Source organism: Stegodyphus dumicola, chromosome 3 (assembly GCF_044657685.1).
Source record: "Stegodyphus dumicola isolate Sdum_Otavi_A_Nest chromosome 3, ASM4465768v1".
Lineage (NCBI taxonomy): Eukaryota > Metazoa > Arthropoda > Arachnida > Araneae > Eresidae > Stegodyphus > Stegodyphus dumicola.
The window spans coordinates 82,210,555-82,228,462 of record NC_140770.1 but is presented as its reverse complement, the minus strand read 5'-3'; the positions used below and the strand labels follow the sequence as shown (position 1 = coordinate 82,228,462).

Sequence of the window (17,908 nt, the reverse complement as noted above, 5' to 3'; positions counted from 1 at the left end):
ATGAAATGAAACGACGGTCTTCTGCATACTACCATAAAAAGTGTGTATTAATGGATATCATATGGTAACTGAATATAGCCAACATAACAGTAATTGATAGGAAGTGAAAGCAAAAAGTTTGTACTGATAGAATTCTAAGCAGAGCTTCTGGTGAAATCAGAGAGCCTGGCAAAATGGTAAAAATCAATGAAAGCCTTTCTATGAAGTGGGGGGGGGGGGCTGCATACTAATTGTTTATTAAATATAAAAGCATCAGTTCCTTCAGAATTCCGCAGCAACAATTTAGACAACTTCAGTGGCCAACTTTCATAATCGATGAGATAATACATAAATACCATGAAGCGATATAAAGTTTTATTGTGACCTGTGCCATATCTGGCACTTTGGCATACATTTCATGACTTGTGTCTTGTTACAAAACCCTTTGAAAGTACCAAACTTTACAATTTTGAAAATCAGTTACAATATATAAAATTTATTATTATTCATTCACTGGCAAATTCCAATGTCACTGCTCCAAACATCAAAAATCAACTTTAGTCGCATTGTTCAAATCATCAAAATTATCGATAAGCTAAATTTCAGATTTTCTAAAATTTATTTTTCAGTTTTTGCTCAAATTCTTATTGAAAAATTTCTAATTTTTTTCAGATTATTAATCAAAGAGCAGTACCTTCATGATTTCTTTTTTGAAAACTTATAACAATTTATTTATGAATAGGAAAAGCTGCAATGAACTTTGTTTTTGAATAATATATATATATAAGAACATATTTATACTTTAATGAAAAGAAATTATGGCTTACTAAAAAATGCTGCAAAATTTACATTTGTATAATTTGATATGACCGTAAAAAAATAATAACATATAAGAATACTTTGTAGTGCAGCTTGCATACAAAACACAAAATCTATATAATATCTTCATGTTACTGTTCCCTTATCTTCCCTTTTTTGCCCATCTTATATGTTCTTTACTTGAAATTATTCAAGAGTTCATGGTTAAGCTGCATTCAGGATTTTCTTTTAAATTAATTTTTTATCTGTTTTTGGTTCTCATAATAGGCCAAAGCACAACAACAGGAAGATAAAGTTGCTGTAACTAAAGCTGAAAATGTTCATTTAGAAGCCAAAATTTGTGACTATTCTTTAAAAGAAGGCATACTAAATGAGAAAATTGAAATTCTGGAAAAGGAGAAGAAGGAAATTCTGACGAAAATTGCTGTTGAATCTAATAATGTGCAAATACTGGAGTCGAAGATTACAGCACTTACTTTAACTCTGAATGAAGTTGAAGGTAATTTGTCTTCAAAGGTAGCAGATTTTGAAAATTTGAGCAAAGAAATGTTGAACTCAAGAGATTCTTATGAGGTAAGTGTTAATTATGAAACTATGCAAAATATTTCATAAATGAAAAATCTGGGCCTTTTTGAAAATATTGTCTTTTGTAATGAAAAATGTGTGCCTGTGATGGCTTTTAATTTAATGTCAAGTACTTAATAAATGTTTTAAAAGTGAAAGTATTTTTGATTAAAATAACTGTAAAGAATATTGTTCAGATAAATTTTGTTTTAAATGTTTTTCTGTACAAAAAGATGTTTTAATTTCATAATAAGGAGTTTTGATTTATTATTGTCACTCATTCCTTTATAAATAGAAGAAAGTAAGAGAATTAGAAGATGCAATTGCTGCAGCTGTTGCAGAAAACAAAGCTCTAGAAGCCAAAATTGAAGATTATTCTTCAAGTGAAGTCATGTTAAAGGAAAAAATTGAACTTCTGGAGAGAGATAAGAAAGAAATGCTAAACGAAGCTGCTGTTAAAACTGGTAAAGTTCTAGCTTTGGAGTCCAACATTAAGGAGCTAAATACCACATTGAATAAAGCTCAAGAAGACCTTTCCTTTAAAGCTGAAGAATTAGAATATCTAAGCCAGGAAATGGCAAACTTAAAAGATATCTATCAGGTATGTTGATTTCTATTATTTTTATCTGGCATTTAGAAAATAGTATATTTCAGATTATCTATATAAATATGTTTTAAAGTAAGGCTCTGTTTTGTAACATGTATTTTGAAAAAATGTGTGCTTTTCAAAATGCTTGCAATGAATAATGCATAATTTTGAGGAAATAAAAAATTTAATGAAACATCCGTGGAATTGCTGTTTAATATGCAAACGAAAGAAGTATATGAAAACATATTTTACATAAACTGCATTTCTTATCGATTGCTGAGAACAATGTAATTTAATGTTCAGACCTAAAATCCAAAAATTTAGGTACTAAAATAACTATTGAGAAATCTCTTGCATACTCAGCTTATTGATGAGAGAAATATATTTTCATCATGCATTTAAAAAAAATATTTATAACATAAGAAAGTTGCAATGGATTTTATTGTGGAATAATATATACGAATGGAAAGCTGATAACCTCATGGTTCTATTGAGATACTGGAATTTTTTGTCTTATATCCCAGTTTTCCAGGAATTTTTTAATCTCTCAGTTTTAATAGCTTTGAATTTAGATTAACCCTTTCAAATAAAGTTATAAAAAAAATCCTGTTCACACTGAGCATTAAATGAAATGCTGTGAAGAACATTTTAACTGCAAATTTTTAAATTAATGTTAAGTCCTTTTTCGCATTATCTTTTAATGAACCTAAAAAATCCTGCAAGCTTAATTTTTAAGAATAATATTTTAGCGCAGTTTTTCTGTGTAATTTTTATTCTACGTGACTTTGTTTTATTTCATTGTAGGGCATTTTCTGAAGATTCAACCTGCTTTAGTGTTCCTTTAAACTTTTAAATGTTACAATATTAATTTAGGCATACAATGATAGGCACATGAATTAATCATTTTTGTGTTTAAAAGGACTTTGAGAAATAGAAAATTTCTATTTGAATTTTTACCGAAAAAAAAAAAAAAAAATATTGAAAGAAAGGAAATTTGCCAAAAAACATAAGTAAAAGTTAAAGTTTAGAATAATGAATTTTATATTAAGCTAGCATATCTTACCTTCAGTGCTATATTATAAGTAATCTGATGAGAGTGATGTATTATAAAATGACCTTAAGTGAAATTTGGTTATCTAGAGTCTTTTTGAAATTGCATTGCAGTGCAATGTAAACTTCTCGGTTTTCATGTTTCTAAGAGGGGAACTATGCAAATGAAAAACCTTAAGTTACACAATATGCTCAAATTGGTTACCATATTCAAATTTATATAAATCTGTATGAATGAAAGAAAAAGTTTCTAAAATACTGCAGTTTAAATGATATGTATATAATTTATTCACGTTATTGTTCTCTTATTTTTGAGTTTTTTAGAAATGAATTTTTTTGTCCATTAGATATATTCTTCATTTAAAATTATTGTTGATTATTTCATTGCTAAGTTGAATTCAGGATTGTTCTTCAATATAATTGTTTTTGTATTTTTGGGTGCCATATTAGGCCAAAGCACATGAATTGGAAGATGCAGTTGCTGCAACAAAAGCTGAGAATGATAACCTTAAAGAAAAAGTTGCTGATTATTCTTTGAATGAAGGCATACTAAAAGAGAAAAATGAAATTCTGAAAAAGGAAAAGAAGGAATTTTTGATGAAAATTGCTATTGAATTTGATAATAAGCAAGCACTGGAGTCAAAGATTGAGGAACTAACTTTAACTCTGAAGAAACATGAAGATGATTTATCTTCAAAGGTAGCAGATTTTGAAAAACTGAGCAAAGAAATGTTAAATACAAAAGATTCTTATGAGGTAAGTGTTAACTATGAAACTGTGCAAAATACTTCATAATTGAAAAATGTGGGCCTTCAAAAATATGTGCCGTTGATGGCTTTTGATTTAATGTCAAATACTTCGTAAATGTGTTGAAAGTGAAAATGTGTTTTGGTAAAATAAGTGTAGAGAATATTGTTTAGATAAATTTTGATTTAAATGTTTTTCTGTATCAAATGATGTTTTAATTTCATAATGAGGTATTTTGATTTATTATATTCTTTCATTTTTTTTATAAACAGAACAAAGTCGGAGAATTACAAGATGCAGTTGCTGCAGCTGTGGCAGAAAACAAAACTCTAGAAGCCAAAATTGAGGAATATTCTACGAGTGAAGCCATGTTAAAGGAGAAAATTGAACTTCTGGAGAAAGAGAAGGAAAAAGTTCTAAACGATGCTGCTGCTGAAGGTGGTAAAGTTCTAACTCTGGAGTCCAACATTAAGGAGCTAAATAATGCATTGAATAAAGCTCAAGAAGACCTTTCCTTAACAGCTGAAGAATTAGAACACCGAAACCAGGAAATATCAAATTTAAGAAAGATATATGAGGTATGTTGATTCCTATTTTTTCTTTTAATCAAGCATTCATAAGTTGGTATAATTCAGATTATATGTTTAAATATGTTTTAAGCCAAGGTGTTGATTTGTAGCATTTATTTTGTAACAGTTCCTGCATTTTAAAGTGCAATGTATAAACAATAATTTTAAGTAAGTAAAAAAAAATAATGTAACATCACTGAAATTGCTTCTGAATATGCAAAGAAAAGAAGCATGGAAAATATTTCATAAATGAAAAATCTGGGCCTTTTTGAAAATATATGCCTTTTGGAATGAAAAATATGTGCCTGTGATGGCTTTTAATTTAATGTCAAATATTTCGTAAATGTTTTGGAAGTGAAAGTATTTTTGATTAAAATAACTATAGAGATACTCTTCAGATAAGTTTTGTTTTAAATGGTTTTCTGTACAAAAAGATATTTTAATGTCATAATGAGGTATTTTGATTTATTATTAGCTTTCATTCTTTTATAAACACAACAAAGTTGGAGAATTAGAAGATGAAATTGCTGCAGCTGTGGTGGAAAATAAAACTCTAGAAGCCAAAATGGAAGAATATTCCTTGTGTGAAGCCATATTAAAGGAGAAAATTGAGGTTCTGGAGAAAGAGAAGAAAGAAGCTGTAAACGAAGCTGCTGCTGAAGCTGGTAATGTTCTAACTTTGAAGGCCAACATTAAGGAGCTAAATACCGCATTGAATAAAGCTCGAGAAGACCTTTCCGTAAAAGCTGAAGAATCAGAACATCTAAGCCAGGAAATGACAAACTTAAAAGATACGTATTATGTATGTTGATTTCTAATTTTTTTATCTGGTATTGAAGAAATGGTATATTTCAGATTATCTATATAAATATGTTTTAAAGCAAGGAGTTGTTTTATAACATTTATTTTGCACCAATTTCTGCTTTTTAACATTCTGAAGCAGGCTGGTACAGCAGTTGTACCAGGAAAATGACTTTCTTTAACGCCGGCTGTGGTACAACTGTCGTAACAGCCATTCCCTCCCTATTTTAGAGAATTGCCTATCTGTAGATCTCTGGTTGGTCCATTGTCGCTGCTCAGAATAGCCGCTGGCTACACATTGTTTCCCTCTTCTTATCAGTTTGGCTACATTTTGGCAAAAACCGTAGGTTTTGTCTCGCGACATTATACTTGAAAATCAAATAGAGGACATCTCTAATTTTTTTAATACTGACTTTTGCTATGATTAAAACATCAGCGATTTTGCACGCTGTTTAAGCTTACCAGATTTAATGCTTTTTAATCAAAGCAAATAAGAATAATTTTTTAGATTTAATGCCCTTCTAAAAAATAGTTAAAACCGCTTTTATAGTTTACTTCCTTTTTATACTTATGAAAAATAATTTTTTTTTTTTTTTTTTTGAGTGCATAAAAACCCTTAAGAATTGTAAACTCTTTCAAAGTGCTTTTATTATGTAGGCAATTTTGTCTGATTTATAACGAGATAAATAAGAGAATTCTATGCATAATAGTTTTTGTGATTTTCATTTATTTATTGATTTCATTCAATGATTGCTTTCAGTGATTTTCATTGATTGTAAATTAAATAAAATCAATTTATCTTTAGACTATCTTTTAGGATGACATCTGCCAAAATGTATTTAAATATCAGTAAAGCTCATGTTACTTCTAAATTGAATCAAAACATCAGTTACATTGTATAAAATTTCGGCCAGTTTTATTTGCTGAAATTCTTATACTCCTCAAGAAATAAAGGGAATTCAGACAAGTTAATAAAAAAAAAAAATCTTTAAAAAAGGTTGTTATTTTGTCTATAATAAGGTGTATGTCAACTTACTATGAAATGTATGAGAATTAGGATTGATGAAATGTTTGCATATTTGCATATTTTTGGTTGCAATGTTAGGCAAGAGCACAAGAATTGGAAGAGGTAGTTGCTACAACAAAAGCTGAGAATGTTAATTTAGAAGAAAAAAATTGTGAATAGTCTTTGAATGTAGCCATACTAAAAGAGAAAATTGAAATTTTGGAAAAGGAGAAGAAGGAAATTTTCTTGAAACGTGCTACTGAATCTGACAATGTGCAAGCACTAGAGTCAAAGATTGAGAAACTTACTTTAACTCTGAAGAAAGCTGAAAGTGATTTATCTTCAAAAGTAGTAGAGTTTGAAAAGTTGAGCAACGAAATGTTACACTCAAGAGTTTCTTATGAGGTAAGTGTTAATTCTGAAACTATGCAAAATATTTCATAAATGAAAAATGCGGGCCTTTTTGAATGAAAAATATATGCGTCTGATAGCTTTTGATTTAATGTCAAATACTTTGTAAATGTCTTGAAAGCAAAAATATTTTTCAGTTAAGTAACTGTAGAGAATATTGTTTGGGTAAATTTTGTTTTAAATGTTTTTCTGTATAAAATTATATTTTAATTTCATAATGATTTGATTCATTGATTTTTGATTTATTATTGTCTTTCATTCTTTTATAAACAGAACAAAGTCGGAGAGTTAAAAAATGCAGTTGCTGCAGCTGTGGCAGAAAGCAAAACTCTAGAAGCCAAAATTGAAGACTATTCTTCGAGTGAAGTCATGTTAAAGGAGAAAATTGAACTTCTGGAGAAAGAGAAGGAAAAAGTTCTAAACGATGCTGCTGCTGAAGGTGGTAAAGTTCTAACTCTGGAATCCAACATTAAGGAGCTAAATAATGCATTGAATAAAGCTCAAGAAGACCTTTCCTTAACAGCTGAAGAATTAGAACACCGAAACCAGGAAATATCAAATTTAAGAAAGATATATGAGGTATGTTGATTCCTATTTTTTCTTTTAATCAAGCATTCATAAGTTGGTATAATTCAGATTATATGTTTAAATGTGTTTTAAGCCAAGGTGTTGATTTGTAGCATTTATTTTGTAACAGTTCCTGCATTTTAAAGTGCAATGTATAAACAATAATTTTAAGTAAGTAAAAAAAAATAATGTAACATCACTGAAATTGCTTCTGAATATGCAAAGAAAAGAAGCATGGAAAATATTTCATAAATGAAAAATCTGGGCCTTTTTGAAAATATATGCCTTTTGGAATGAAAAATATGTGCCTGTGATGGCTTTTAATTTAATGTCAAATATTTCGTAAATGTTTTGGAAGTGAAAGTATTTTTGATTAAAATAACTATAGAGATACTCTTCAGATAAGTTTTGTTTTAAATGGTTTTCTGTACAAAAAGATATTTTAATGTCATAATGAGGTATTTTGATTTATTATTAGCTTTCATTCTTTTATAAACAGAACAAAGTTGGAGAATTAGAAGATGAAATTGCTGCAGCTGTGGTGGAAAATAAAACTCTAGAAGCCAAAATGGAAGAATATTACTTGTGTGAAGCCATATTAAAGGAGAAAATTGAGGTTCTGGAGAAAGAGAAGAAAGAAGCTGTAAACGAAGCTGCTGCTGAAGCTGGTAATGTTCTAACTTTGAAGGCCAACATTAAGGAGCTAAATACCGCATTGAATAAAGCTCGAGAAGACCTTTCCATAAAAGCTGAAGAATCAGAACATCTAAGCCAGGAAATGACAAACTTAAAAGATACGTATTATGTATGTTGATTTCTATTTTTTTTATCTGGTATTGAAGAAATGGTATATTTCAGATTATCTATATAAATATATTTTAAAGCAAGGAGTTGTTTTATAACATTTATTTTGCACCAATTTCTGCTTTTTAACATTCTGAAGCAGGCTGGTACAGCAGTTGTACCAGGAAAATGACTTTCTTTAACGCCGGCTGTGGTACAAATGTCGTAACAGTCATTCCCTCCCTATTTTAGAGAATTGCCTATCTGTAGATCTCTGGTTGGTCCATTGTCGCTGCTCAGAATAGCCGCTGGCTACGCATTGTTTCCCTCTTCTTATCAGTTTGGCTACATTTTGGCAAAAACCGTAGGTTTCGTCTCGTGACAGTATACTTGAAAATCAAATAGAGGACATCTCTAATTTTTTTAATACTGACTTTTGCTATGATTAAAACATCAGCGATTTTGCACGCTGTTTAAGCTTACCAGATTTAATGCTTTTTAATCAAAGCAAATAAGAATAGATTAATTTTTTAGATTTAATGCCCTTCTAAAAAATAGTTAAAAGCGCTTTTATAGTTTACTTCCTTTTTATACTTATGGAATTTTTTTTTTTTTTTTTTTTTTTTTTTTTTTTTTTTTGAGTGCATAAAAACCCTTAAGAACTGTAAACTCTTTCAAAGTGCTTCTATTATGTAGGCAATTTTGTCTGATTTATAAGGAGATAAATAACAGACAATTCTATGCATAATAGTTTTTGTGATTTTCATTTATTCATTGATTTCATTCAATGATTGCTTTCAGTGATTTTCATTGATTGTAAATTAAATAAAATCAATTTATCTTTAGACCCTCTTTTAGGATGACATCTGCCAAAATGTATATAAATATCAGTAAAGCTCATGTTACTTCTAAATTGAATCAAAACATCAGTTAAATTGTATAAAATTTCGGCCAGTTTTATTTGCTGAAATTCTTATACTCCTCAAGAAATAAAGGGAATTCAGACAAGTTAATAAAAAAAAATCTTTAAAAAAGGTTGTTATTTTGTCTATAATATGTCAACTTACTGTGAAATGTATGAGAATTAGGATTGATGAAATGTTTGCATATTTGCATATTTTTGGTTGCAATGTTAGGCAAGAGCACAAGAATTGGAAGAGGTAGTTGCTACAACAAAAGCTGAGAATGTTAAGTTAGAAGAAAAAAATTGTGAATAGTCTTTGAATGTAGCCATACTAAAAGAGAAAATTGAAATTTTGGAAAAGGAGAAGAAGGAAATTTTCTTGAAAAGGGCTACTGAATCTGACAATGTGCAAGCACTAGAGTCAAAGATTGAGAAACTTACTTTAACTTTGAAGAAAGCTGAAAGTGATTGATCTTCAAAGGTAGTAGAGTTTGAAAAGTTGAGCAAAGAAATGTTACACTAAAGAGTTTCTTATGAGGTAAGTGTTAATTCTGAAACTATGCAAAATATTTCATAAATGAAAAATGCGGGCCTTTTTGAATGAAAAATATATGCGTCTGATAGCTTTTGATTTAATGTCAAATACTTTGTAAATGTCTTGAAAGCAAAAATATTTTTCAGTTAAGTAACTGTAGAGAATATTGTTTGGGTAAATTTTGTTTTAAATGTTTTTCTGTATAAAATTATATTTTAATTTCATAATGATTTGATTCATTGATTTTGATTTATTATTGTCTTTCATTCTTTTATAAACAGAACAAAGTCGGAGAGTTAAAAAATTCAGTTGCTGCAGCTGTGGCAGAAAGCAAAACTCTAAAATTATGAATGCGTTTCTTATTTGTCATTGCATTAAAAAGTGCTGAAATTTAAAATATTTTTAATTTACCCACAAAATATTTGGATTTAAAAAAAGGGCAGCATTAAACAATCTTGTGAAATAACAAAGCTCAGAAAATACAACAATGTGAATCGTGAACTTGAAAGAAAAGTTGAATGAATCATCTGCTTTTTTACCTCGATGCAGATTAGAGGGGAAAAAACTTTTACCATGATATTAATAATTTGGTATATCCACCATGACTCATTATTATTTGGTAATTAGGATGTTATTATTTGATAAGTATTTTTTTTTCCGGAGCCTATAAATTGGATATTTGTATTTTGAGAGGCAACACAGATTTCAGGAGTTGATGGATTTCAGATCGGTGGATTTTCGGTATTTGACTGGATTATTATTTGTTAAAATAATACATTTAATTTAAAAAAGATATCAAATTAAATAAATTATTATAATATTAACAAAATAGTATGACATGGATTTGCAAAAAAAGTTTGAAAGGTGGTTCTACAAGACTCACGGGCCTGATAATTGGGGGGGGGAGAGGGCTTCGAGGTGTGTTAGTATTTTACCTCTATTGAAGAGATATTCTTCCTGAGCTAAATTATACACAAGGTCCAGCTGTTAATTTCCAAGACTTATGGAATAACTCAGAAGAAAAAAAGTTTAAACACATAGCCATTTAATATGATTCAAAGTAATCCTCATCAGCTGTAATGCACATCTGTGTTCGGCTGTACAAATTTTGGAAAGAAGTTTTAAAGTCCTCTTTTGAAATGTTCTTTAATAGTGACGTTACGGTTTTCTTGATGGCTTCGACATCCTGAAATCTTGTTCCCTTCAGTGAATTTTTCAGCTTAGGAAACAGGAAAAAGTCTGCCTGTGTTAGGTCTGGAGAGTATGGTGGATGCTGCATTTCAATGACACCTTGGTGGGCTAAGAATTGCCTCATAGGCAACGCAATGTGTGGGCGGGCATGTCATGTAGCAGCAGCCAACTTCCATTTTGTTGAAAATGAGGCCTCATTGTACGAATTCGTTTTAGAAGTCGGTTAAGAACTTCTGTGTAGAACTGTCCATTGATAGTCATGCTAGGAGGAAGAAATTCATGATGAATGAGTCCATCACAATCGAAGAAAGTGGTTAACATGACCTTGATTTTGGACTTTTCAAATCGAAATATTTTTCAGCCTTGGTGAACTTGGAAACCGCCATTCGGAGCTTTGTCGCTTGGTTTCAGGGTCATATTGATAACACCAAGACTCGTCTCCCGTGTCTATCCTATCCAGGAATGCAGGGTCGGCATCAGCATTGTCGATAAGTTCGCCACATGCGTCCAGTCTCAATTGCTTTTGTTCGTCCCTTAAATGGTGAGGAACGAATCTGGAACAAATCTTGCATTTGCCTAGGTCTTGCTTCAAAATTTGCCAAACCGTCTCTTTGTCCCTGTTGAATTCATTGGCGAGTACTCGAATAGTCAATCGACGATCACATTTCACCATATCATGAACTTTTTCATTTGCTTTCGGCGTGCATACGGATTGCGGCCGATCTGTGTGTGGATCATCATCGATGCTTTCACGCCCGTCCCAAAAGCGTTTAAACCATTCAAAAGTTCTTGAATGGGATAATGCTTCCTCGCTGTAAACTTATTTTAACATTTCGCAAGTTTCCGCAGCTGTCTTGCCCAATTAGAAGAAAAATAAAATTTAATGTTAATTTTTTGCTCCATTTTCATTTTGACAATAGGAATTTAAGAGCTTTTTCTTAATGAACAAAATGATATAGTACAATCAATATTTATAAAAAGTTAAAAGGGGCCCTTCATGGGTTTATTCGATAATTGAAAAAATGTGGGGCATGATCCTTGTTATCATAGCACGGAGCATGCTTTTTTTGTATGTTACCTAAAGCAAAAGATATAATAACTTCAAAAATGCAAGATAATTTTTCACCTGAGTTGTAGTGTTTCATTTAAAATTTTTTAGCTTAATTACACCTCTTGTAATGTTATACTATTTAAGATACAGTATGACATAGTTTATGCATGCACTGTTATATTCGCTAAATTTTATTTATTCCCCTACTTGGGGGGGGAAATCTTAGGGGAGCACTGGTATAAAATATAATAACGGCCCTCAAAAGTCAGGATTTCATTCTAGATTTTTTTAAAAATCTAAACTTTGTGTTCTTTGAGTCCATTAATTACAATTCATGCAAAATTTTACCAAATTTAAGTTATTTTGTATACTGCCACTGAAAGGATAAAGGCCATCATTCATTGCGATACAGTGTTATAGGTCTAATAAGAGTTATATAAAGATTAATTTTAGTCTACATATTTAATAATTTAGACATTAATATATTCTTTGAAACATCGATAAATAAACTGTATTGCACTCTCCACTATTTCATTAAGAAGAAAGAAGCTTTAAACGAAGCTGCTGCTGAAGCTGGTAATGTTCTAACTTTGGAGGCCAACATTAAGGAGCTAAATACCGCATTGAATAAAGCTCGAGAAGACCTTTCCGTAAAAGCTGAAGAATCAGAACATCTAAGCCAGGAAATGACAAACTTAAAAGATACGTATTATGTATGCTGATTTCTAATTTCTTTATCTGGTATTGAAGAAATGGTATATTTCAGATTTTCTATATAAATATGTTTTAAAGCAAGGAGTTGTTTTATAACATTTATTTTGCACCGATTTCTGCTTTTTATCATTCTGAAGCAGGCTGGTACAGCAGTTGTACCAGGAATATGACTTTCTTTAACGCCGGCTGTGGTACAACTGTCGTAACAGACATTCCCTCCCTATTTTAGAGAATCGCCTATCTGTGGATCTCTGGGTGGTCCATTGTCGCTGCTCAGAATAGCTGCTGGCTACGCATTGTTTCCCTCTTCTTATCAGTTTGGTTACATTTTGGCAAAAACTGCAGGTTTCGTCTTGCGACAATATACTTGAAAATCAAATAGAGGACATCTCTAATTTTTTTAATACTGACTTTTGCTATGATTAAAACATCAGCGATTTTGCAGGCTGTTTAAGCTTACCAGATTTAATGCTTTTTAATCAAAGCAAATAAGAATAGATTAATTTTTTAGATTTAATGCCCTTCTAAAAAATAGTTAAAAGCGCTTTTATAGTTTACTTCCTTTTTATACTTATGAAAAATAATTTTTTTTTTTTTTTGAGTGCATAAAAACCCTTAAGAACTGTTAACTCTTTCAAAGTGCTTCTATTACATAGGCAATTTTGTCTGATTTATAACGAGATAAATAAGAGAATTCTATGCATAATAGTTTTTGTGATTTTCATATATTCATTGATTTCATTCAATGATTGCTTTCAGTGATTTTCATTGATTGTAAATTAAATAAAATCAATTTATCTTTAGACCCTCTTTTAGGATGACATCTGCCAAAATGTATTTAAATATCAGTAAAGCTCATGTTACTTCTAAATTGAATCAAAACATCAGTTACATTGTATAAAATTTCGGCCAGTTTTATTTGCTGAAATTCTTATACTCCTCAAGAAATAAAGGGAATTCAGACAAGTTAATAAAAAAAAAAATCTTTAAAAAAGGTTGTTATTTTGTCTATAATAAGGTGTATGTCAACTTACTATGAAATGTATGAGAATTAGGATTGGATTACGGAAAAGCACGTGAACGCTACGTGCTTAAGGGGATGGATGCTTTCGTGTAAACCTTTTTAATAAAAAATTGCTCGCATTTACGTTCCTGGTGGAAAACTCCACATGTAATCAACCGTTCTTCGGGTTTTATTGGATTAATTTTGTTCGCTTGCTGAATTACATCAAAACACACAACAATTACCTGTATAAGGGGAGGGATGCCTTCACGGAGGACTTTCTAAAGGCAGCTGGCTTGCATTTACGTTACACAAAAACCATGAATCCAACCCTTTAGCTGGGATTCAAACCCAAGCGAGCTACTAGTGTTCAGCCACCTTTACCACTCTACTGAAGGGTCCATAAAAAATTGATGAAGGAAAAGTATTGAAATAACTGGTTTAATTTTCTAGCCTATGTTTCTCAATCGACAATACATAAATTACGCATATGAGGGGATTATTTGTGAATAAATAAACTGTATTGCTCTTTTCTCCACTATTTCATATTACGATGGAATTATTGCATTTCAAAGTTATTTCTCATGAGTTAATTTTGCTCCATTCATGACTTTTTATATTTTCAAAGAGAAAATTTGTCACTTTAAATAAAAAAATACACAAGAAGATACTTTATGCAAAATTTGGCGTAAATGGTTTTCTTAATTTTGCTTTGAAAATATTCCAGGGTAATCTTTTTCATTATTGGAAGAAGTATGAAAAACAGATTTACTATATTGTTAACTGTCAACACTCAGTATGCCCTTATTCTTTTGAAAGCATGAAAGGTTATTCTTTATAAAATAAATTAGAAAATACATTATGTGCAAATAGAGTATTTGTTGAAAATAAAATATACTTCAACCTTTGGATATAACAATGGTTTTAGACGAAATTTCTGCCTATGAAAGAAAATTGACGTATAATTCTTAATAAACATTGAAAACTGTTCTGAAAAATACTTTTAAGGATTTGCATGTATAGGTCACAGATTTTGTTTCTCTGCTAACATAAACAAAAGCCAATTTTACAAAGAAAATTTCTCGTTAAAGATATACCTCCTTTCCCTGATAGTCCAATGTAATATTTGTTAATATTTGTTAACTCTTTCCGGTGCACACCAAAAATATTCCCTCTTTAGACAGTGAAAATAATCGATAAATATCACAAAAACTACAGTAATTGTTACTTTTAATCTCTTTTAAGAATAATAGATGGCAGCACCACACAAGCAAATCATTAATGTTGAGCTATATTCTGTTTTTAAAGACACTGATTTTTCAAAGAAATGTTTGATTTTTTAAATATAAAGAATATTAATGAAAAAAAATCTTTATATAATTTTGTTGTTCATATGCTAATCTTAATCTGCCTGTTCTGTATTACTTTTAATTTTTATGTTTGAAATATTGCGTTTAGTGAAGCCTTCAGTGTGTGGTATGTTCCGACCGAACGCACTGTATTGGTAGCGCCTATCACGTGAATGTGAGTTACAGAATCTGGTCTCGTGCTTCAAACACGGGGGAGGCTGAGAGTGCAGATTTATTTATATTTGTTTTTATTCTTTTCTGATTTTGAAGCTCCGGGTGCTTTGTTTTCACTTAGATGTTTGATTTTCAGAGAGAGCAAACCCTTTTTTTCTCTTGCTTTTATCGTGCGTAGTTTGCTTAGTTTTGATCTCTCTAGATTTTTATTTGTATATATATTTAATAATTTTTTTCTAGTCAATAATTAACTGTAAATATTATATAGTATTTTAATTCTACTATGTATTTATTTCTCTTATAAATTTTAAAATTGTGTAAATAGCTCGAAGAGGCCTTAGCATTGCCGAAGCAATGCAAGTTTCTTTTTTTCTCCCTTTTTTTGGGGGGATGTAGAGTAGCAGGCCTCCCCGTGGTGTGCCCTGGGTTATGTTAAATCTGCTACAGAAATCAGATTCTACTGTTTTTAAGTCATAAGACAAAGTATTTTACTGTAATACATGCTTCACAACAATGCTCACCTATCGCAGCTCGTGAGGCTCGGTGTGTTCGCTTCTGACACACCCACAAAATGGAAACGGTTTATGCAATCTTTGTAAAATTATACCTGCATACTCTCCTAGGCCTAAACAGACTGCCTACAATTTTTTTGGTAAATTTCCAACTTTAAAGAGTAGCGTGCCGGAAAGGGTTAAAGTTAAATGATGAAACGCAACCAATGTATCTCTGCTTTTCTTTTTTATATTATAATAACAAAGTTATTGAAAAAAGCAGATTTAAAGCTCTGTTATTGTTATGTAAAGCTTTATTATTGCCGTAAGTTCATCTCAAAATCTAATTGTATTAAATCTCATTCTAATCATCTAATAGTAATAAATATTATCAATGAATTTATCATTATTATTTCATTAAATTAGACAATTTAAATGAAGGCAAAATAATCATTGAAAAAATCACAAATCTAGCAACTCATCTACTATGGAACAGCGTCCGACAAACATGTAAATTTTACTGCATGCATGGAGGGGACTAACGACTTTTCTCATTAGGAAAAAGTTAATGGGGGGGGGACAAAAGTGTTTTGGATCGTGCCAGTTTGAAGGCTATATTGTGAGAAATTTGACCAGGTTTTAGAAGGTTAAAGATGATAATACCAAGATACGTAAACTGAGCAATGCCTTCGAAAGTATAAGAATTTATTTGCAGTGGGAAGGGATTATATGCTCTACTTATGACTGTCATAAATTTTGTTTTACTCTCCTTTAAGGCAATTCCAGTTTCTTTATGAATTCATTTCTTCATTTTATTCCAGTTTCTCTCTGAGTTCATTTGCAGTATAGATCTCTGAAAAATGGTACCTGTGGTTATAATTCTGCCATCTCTAAGATTCTTTTCGAGAGCAATATTAAAAAGCATGCATGAAAGATTTATAACCTTATCTCAATCCCATTTCAGTGTAGAATGCCTCTGATAAATCAGACATGACTTTAACTCTGCAATCTTCACTTTTTAAAGACATTCTAGATAAATCAACCAATTTTCTAGGATATCCCAATTTAAGCATAGCTTCAAACACCTTTTCATGGCATATGCAATCAAAGGCAGCCCTGAAATCGATAAAAAGGTTAAAAGTATCAATATTATGTCTTAACGGTTTTGTCAAGCTGAGTTAATTTGATGAATAGTAGATTTTCTGGCTTGAGATCCATGTTTGTAGCTGCCAGTACCTGTAGATGCATAGGGTAATAACCTAGTATATAAAACATGGGAAAAGGTTTTCAATACCACTTTTAAGAGGGTGATATCTTGATAGTTGTAGCATTACACCCTGTCTTCTTTTTTAAAAATGGGACATATAAAGCCATTATATCCCATTTCTAAAAATGTTCCATTTTTATAACAAGATATTTTCATTTATTACTGTCTGTCATTTTTTTTTATAAACAGAACAAAGTCCGGGAATTAGAAGATGTAGTTGCTGCGGCTGTGGCAGAAAGCAAAACTCTAGAAGCAAAAATTCAAGAATATACTTTGAATGAAACCATATTAAAGGAGAAAATTGCACTTCTGGAGAAAGAAAAGGAAGAAGTTCTAAACGAAGCTGCTGTTGGAGGTGGAAAAGTTCTTACTCTGGAGTCCAATATTAGGGAGCTAAATATTGCATTGAATGATGCTCAAGAAGTCCTTTCCTCAAAATCAGAACAATTAGAACATTTAAGCCGGGAAATATCAAATTTAAAACAGATGCACGAGGTAAATTGATTTCTCTTATTTATGTCTATTATTCAAAAATTAGTATAATTCAGATTATATATTTAAATGTGTTTTAAAGGAAGGTTTTGTTTTGCAGTATTGATTTTGCAGCAATTTCTGCATTTTAAAGTGCAGTGTATAAGCAATAATTTTAATGAGGTAAACTTTTAATCTGAAATCACTGAAATTGCTGCTGAATATAGAAACAAAGGAAGGAACTGAAACATACTTTACATAAATGTCCTGCGTTTCGTATTGATTGCTGAGAATTAGGTAAATTAAAATTCCAGCCTAGAATCCAGAAATTTAGGTACTAAAATACTAAAACACCTGTTCAATAGTCTCTCCTCTCTTTAGTTTATTGCTGACAGAACTATATATCCTTTTAATGCACTTTTTGGAACATTTATGAAGTGATTTAAAGTTGGATTCAATTGTGAAAAAATATATATGAATAGAAAGCAGCTTCATGATTCTATTGAGATACTTCCATTTTTTCATCCTATACTCCTCCTTCTTCTTTAGTTGCATTACAGCCTCTTACACGTGAAGGCTGTATCAACAAGCTTCCTCTAATATATATTGTCTTTTGTAACAGTCTGCTAACAACTGATTTTTAAAGACTTGAGATATGCTTCCCTATATCCATCTTTTTTGAGGTTTTCCTCTTTTCCTGGTACCCTCTACATTAGCAGTGGTCATCTTTTTAACAGGGTTCAAGTTGTCAAATCTAAAAATATATCCAAGCCACTTGATACAATAAGATCTGATGATTTGGGCTATTTTAGGTAGTTTGTATGTTCTGTAGATTTCATGGTTAAAGAAATTTCTTAATGTATTATTTTCTTT

At 30.7% G+C, this 17,908-nt stretch overlaps 1 protein-coding gene across 5 annotated transcripts in view; it reads left to right on the top strand.

Annotated features, from left to right (window-relative positions):
* LOC118203559 (uncharacterized) overlaps positions 1-17,908 on the top strand; it is a 235,732-nt gene that overhangs the window by 74,813 nt on the left and 143,011 nt on the right. For 3 of the 5 annotated variants that reach the window (XR_015040229.1, XM_085813024.1, XM_085813025.1), the window contains exons 11-18: positions 1,066-1,371; positions 1,658-1,963; positions 3,452-3,757; positions 4,021-4,326; positions 4,793-5,119; positions 6,809-7,114; positions 7,602-7,907; positions 16,754-17,059. Coding sequence is in view for 4 of the 5 variants with exons in the window: in XM_085813024.1 (XP_085669150.1) it covers positions 1,066-1,371; positions 1,658-1,963; positions 3,452-3,757; positions 4,021-4,326; positions 4,793-5,119; positions 6,809-7,114; positions 7,602-7,907; positions 16,754-17,059 (2,469 nt within the window). In the remaining variant the exon portion in view is untranslated. The remainder of the gene's footprint in view (positions 1-1,065; positions 1,372-1,657; positions 1,964-3,451; positions 3,758-4,020; positions 4,327-4,792; positions 5,120-6,808; positions 7,115-7,601; positions 7,908-16,753; positions 17,060-17,908) is intronic. The other 2 variants (XM_085813027.1, XM_085813028.1) reach the window with 2 other exon arrangements.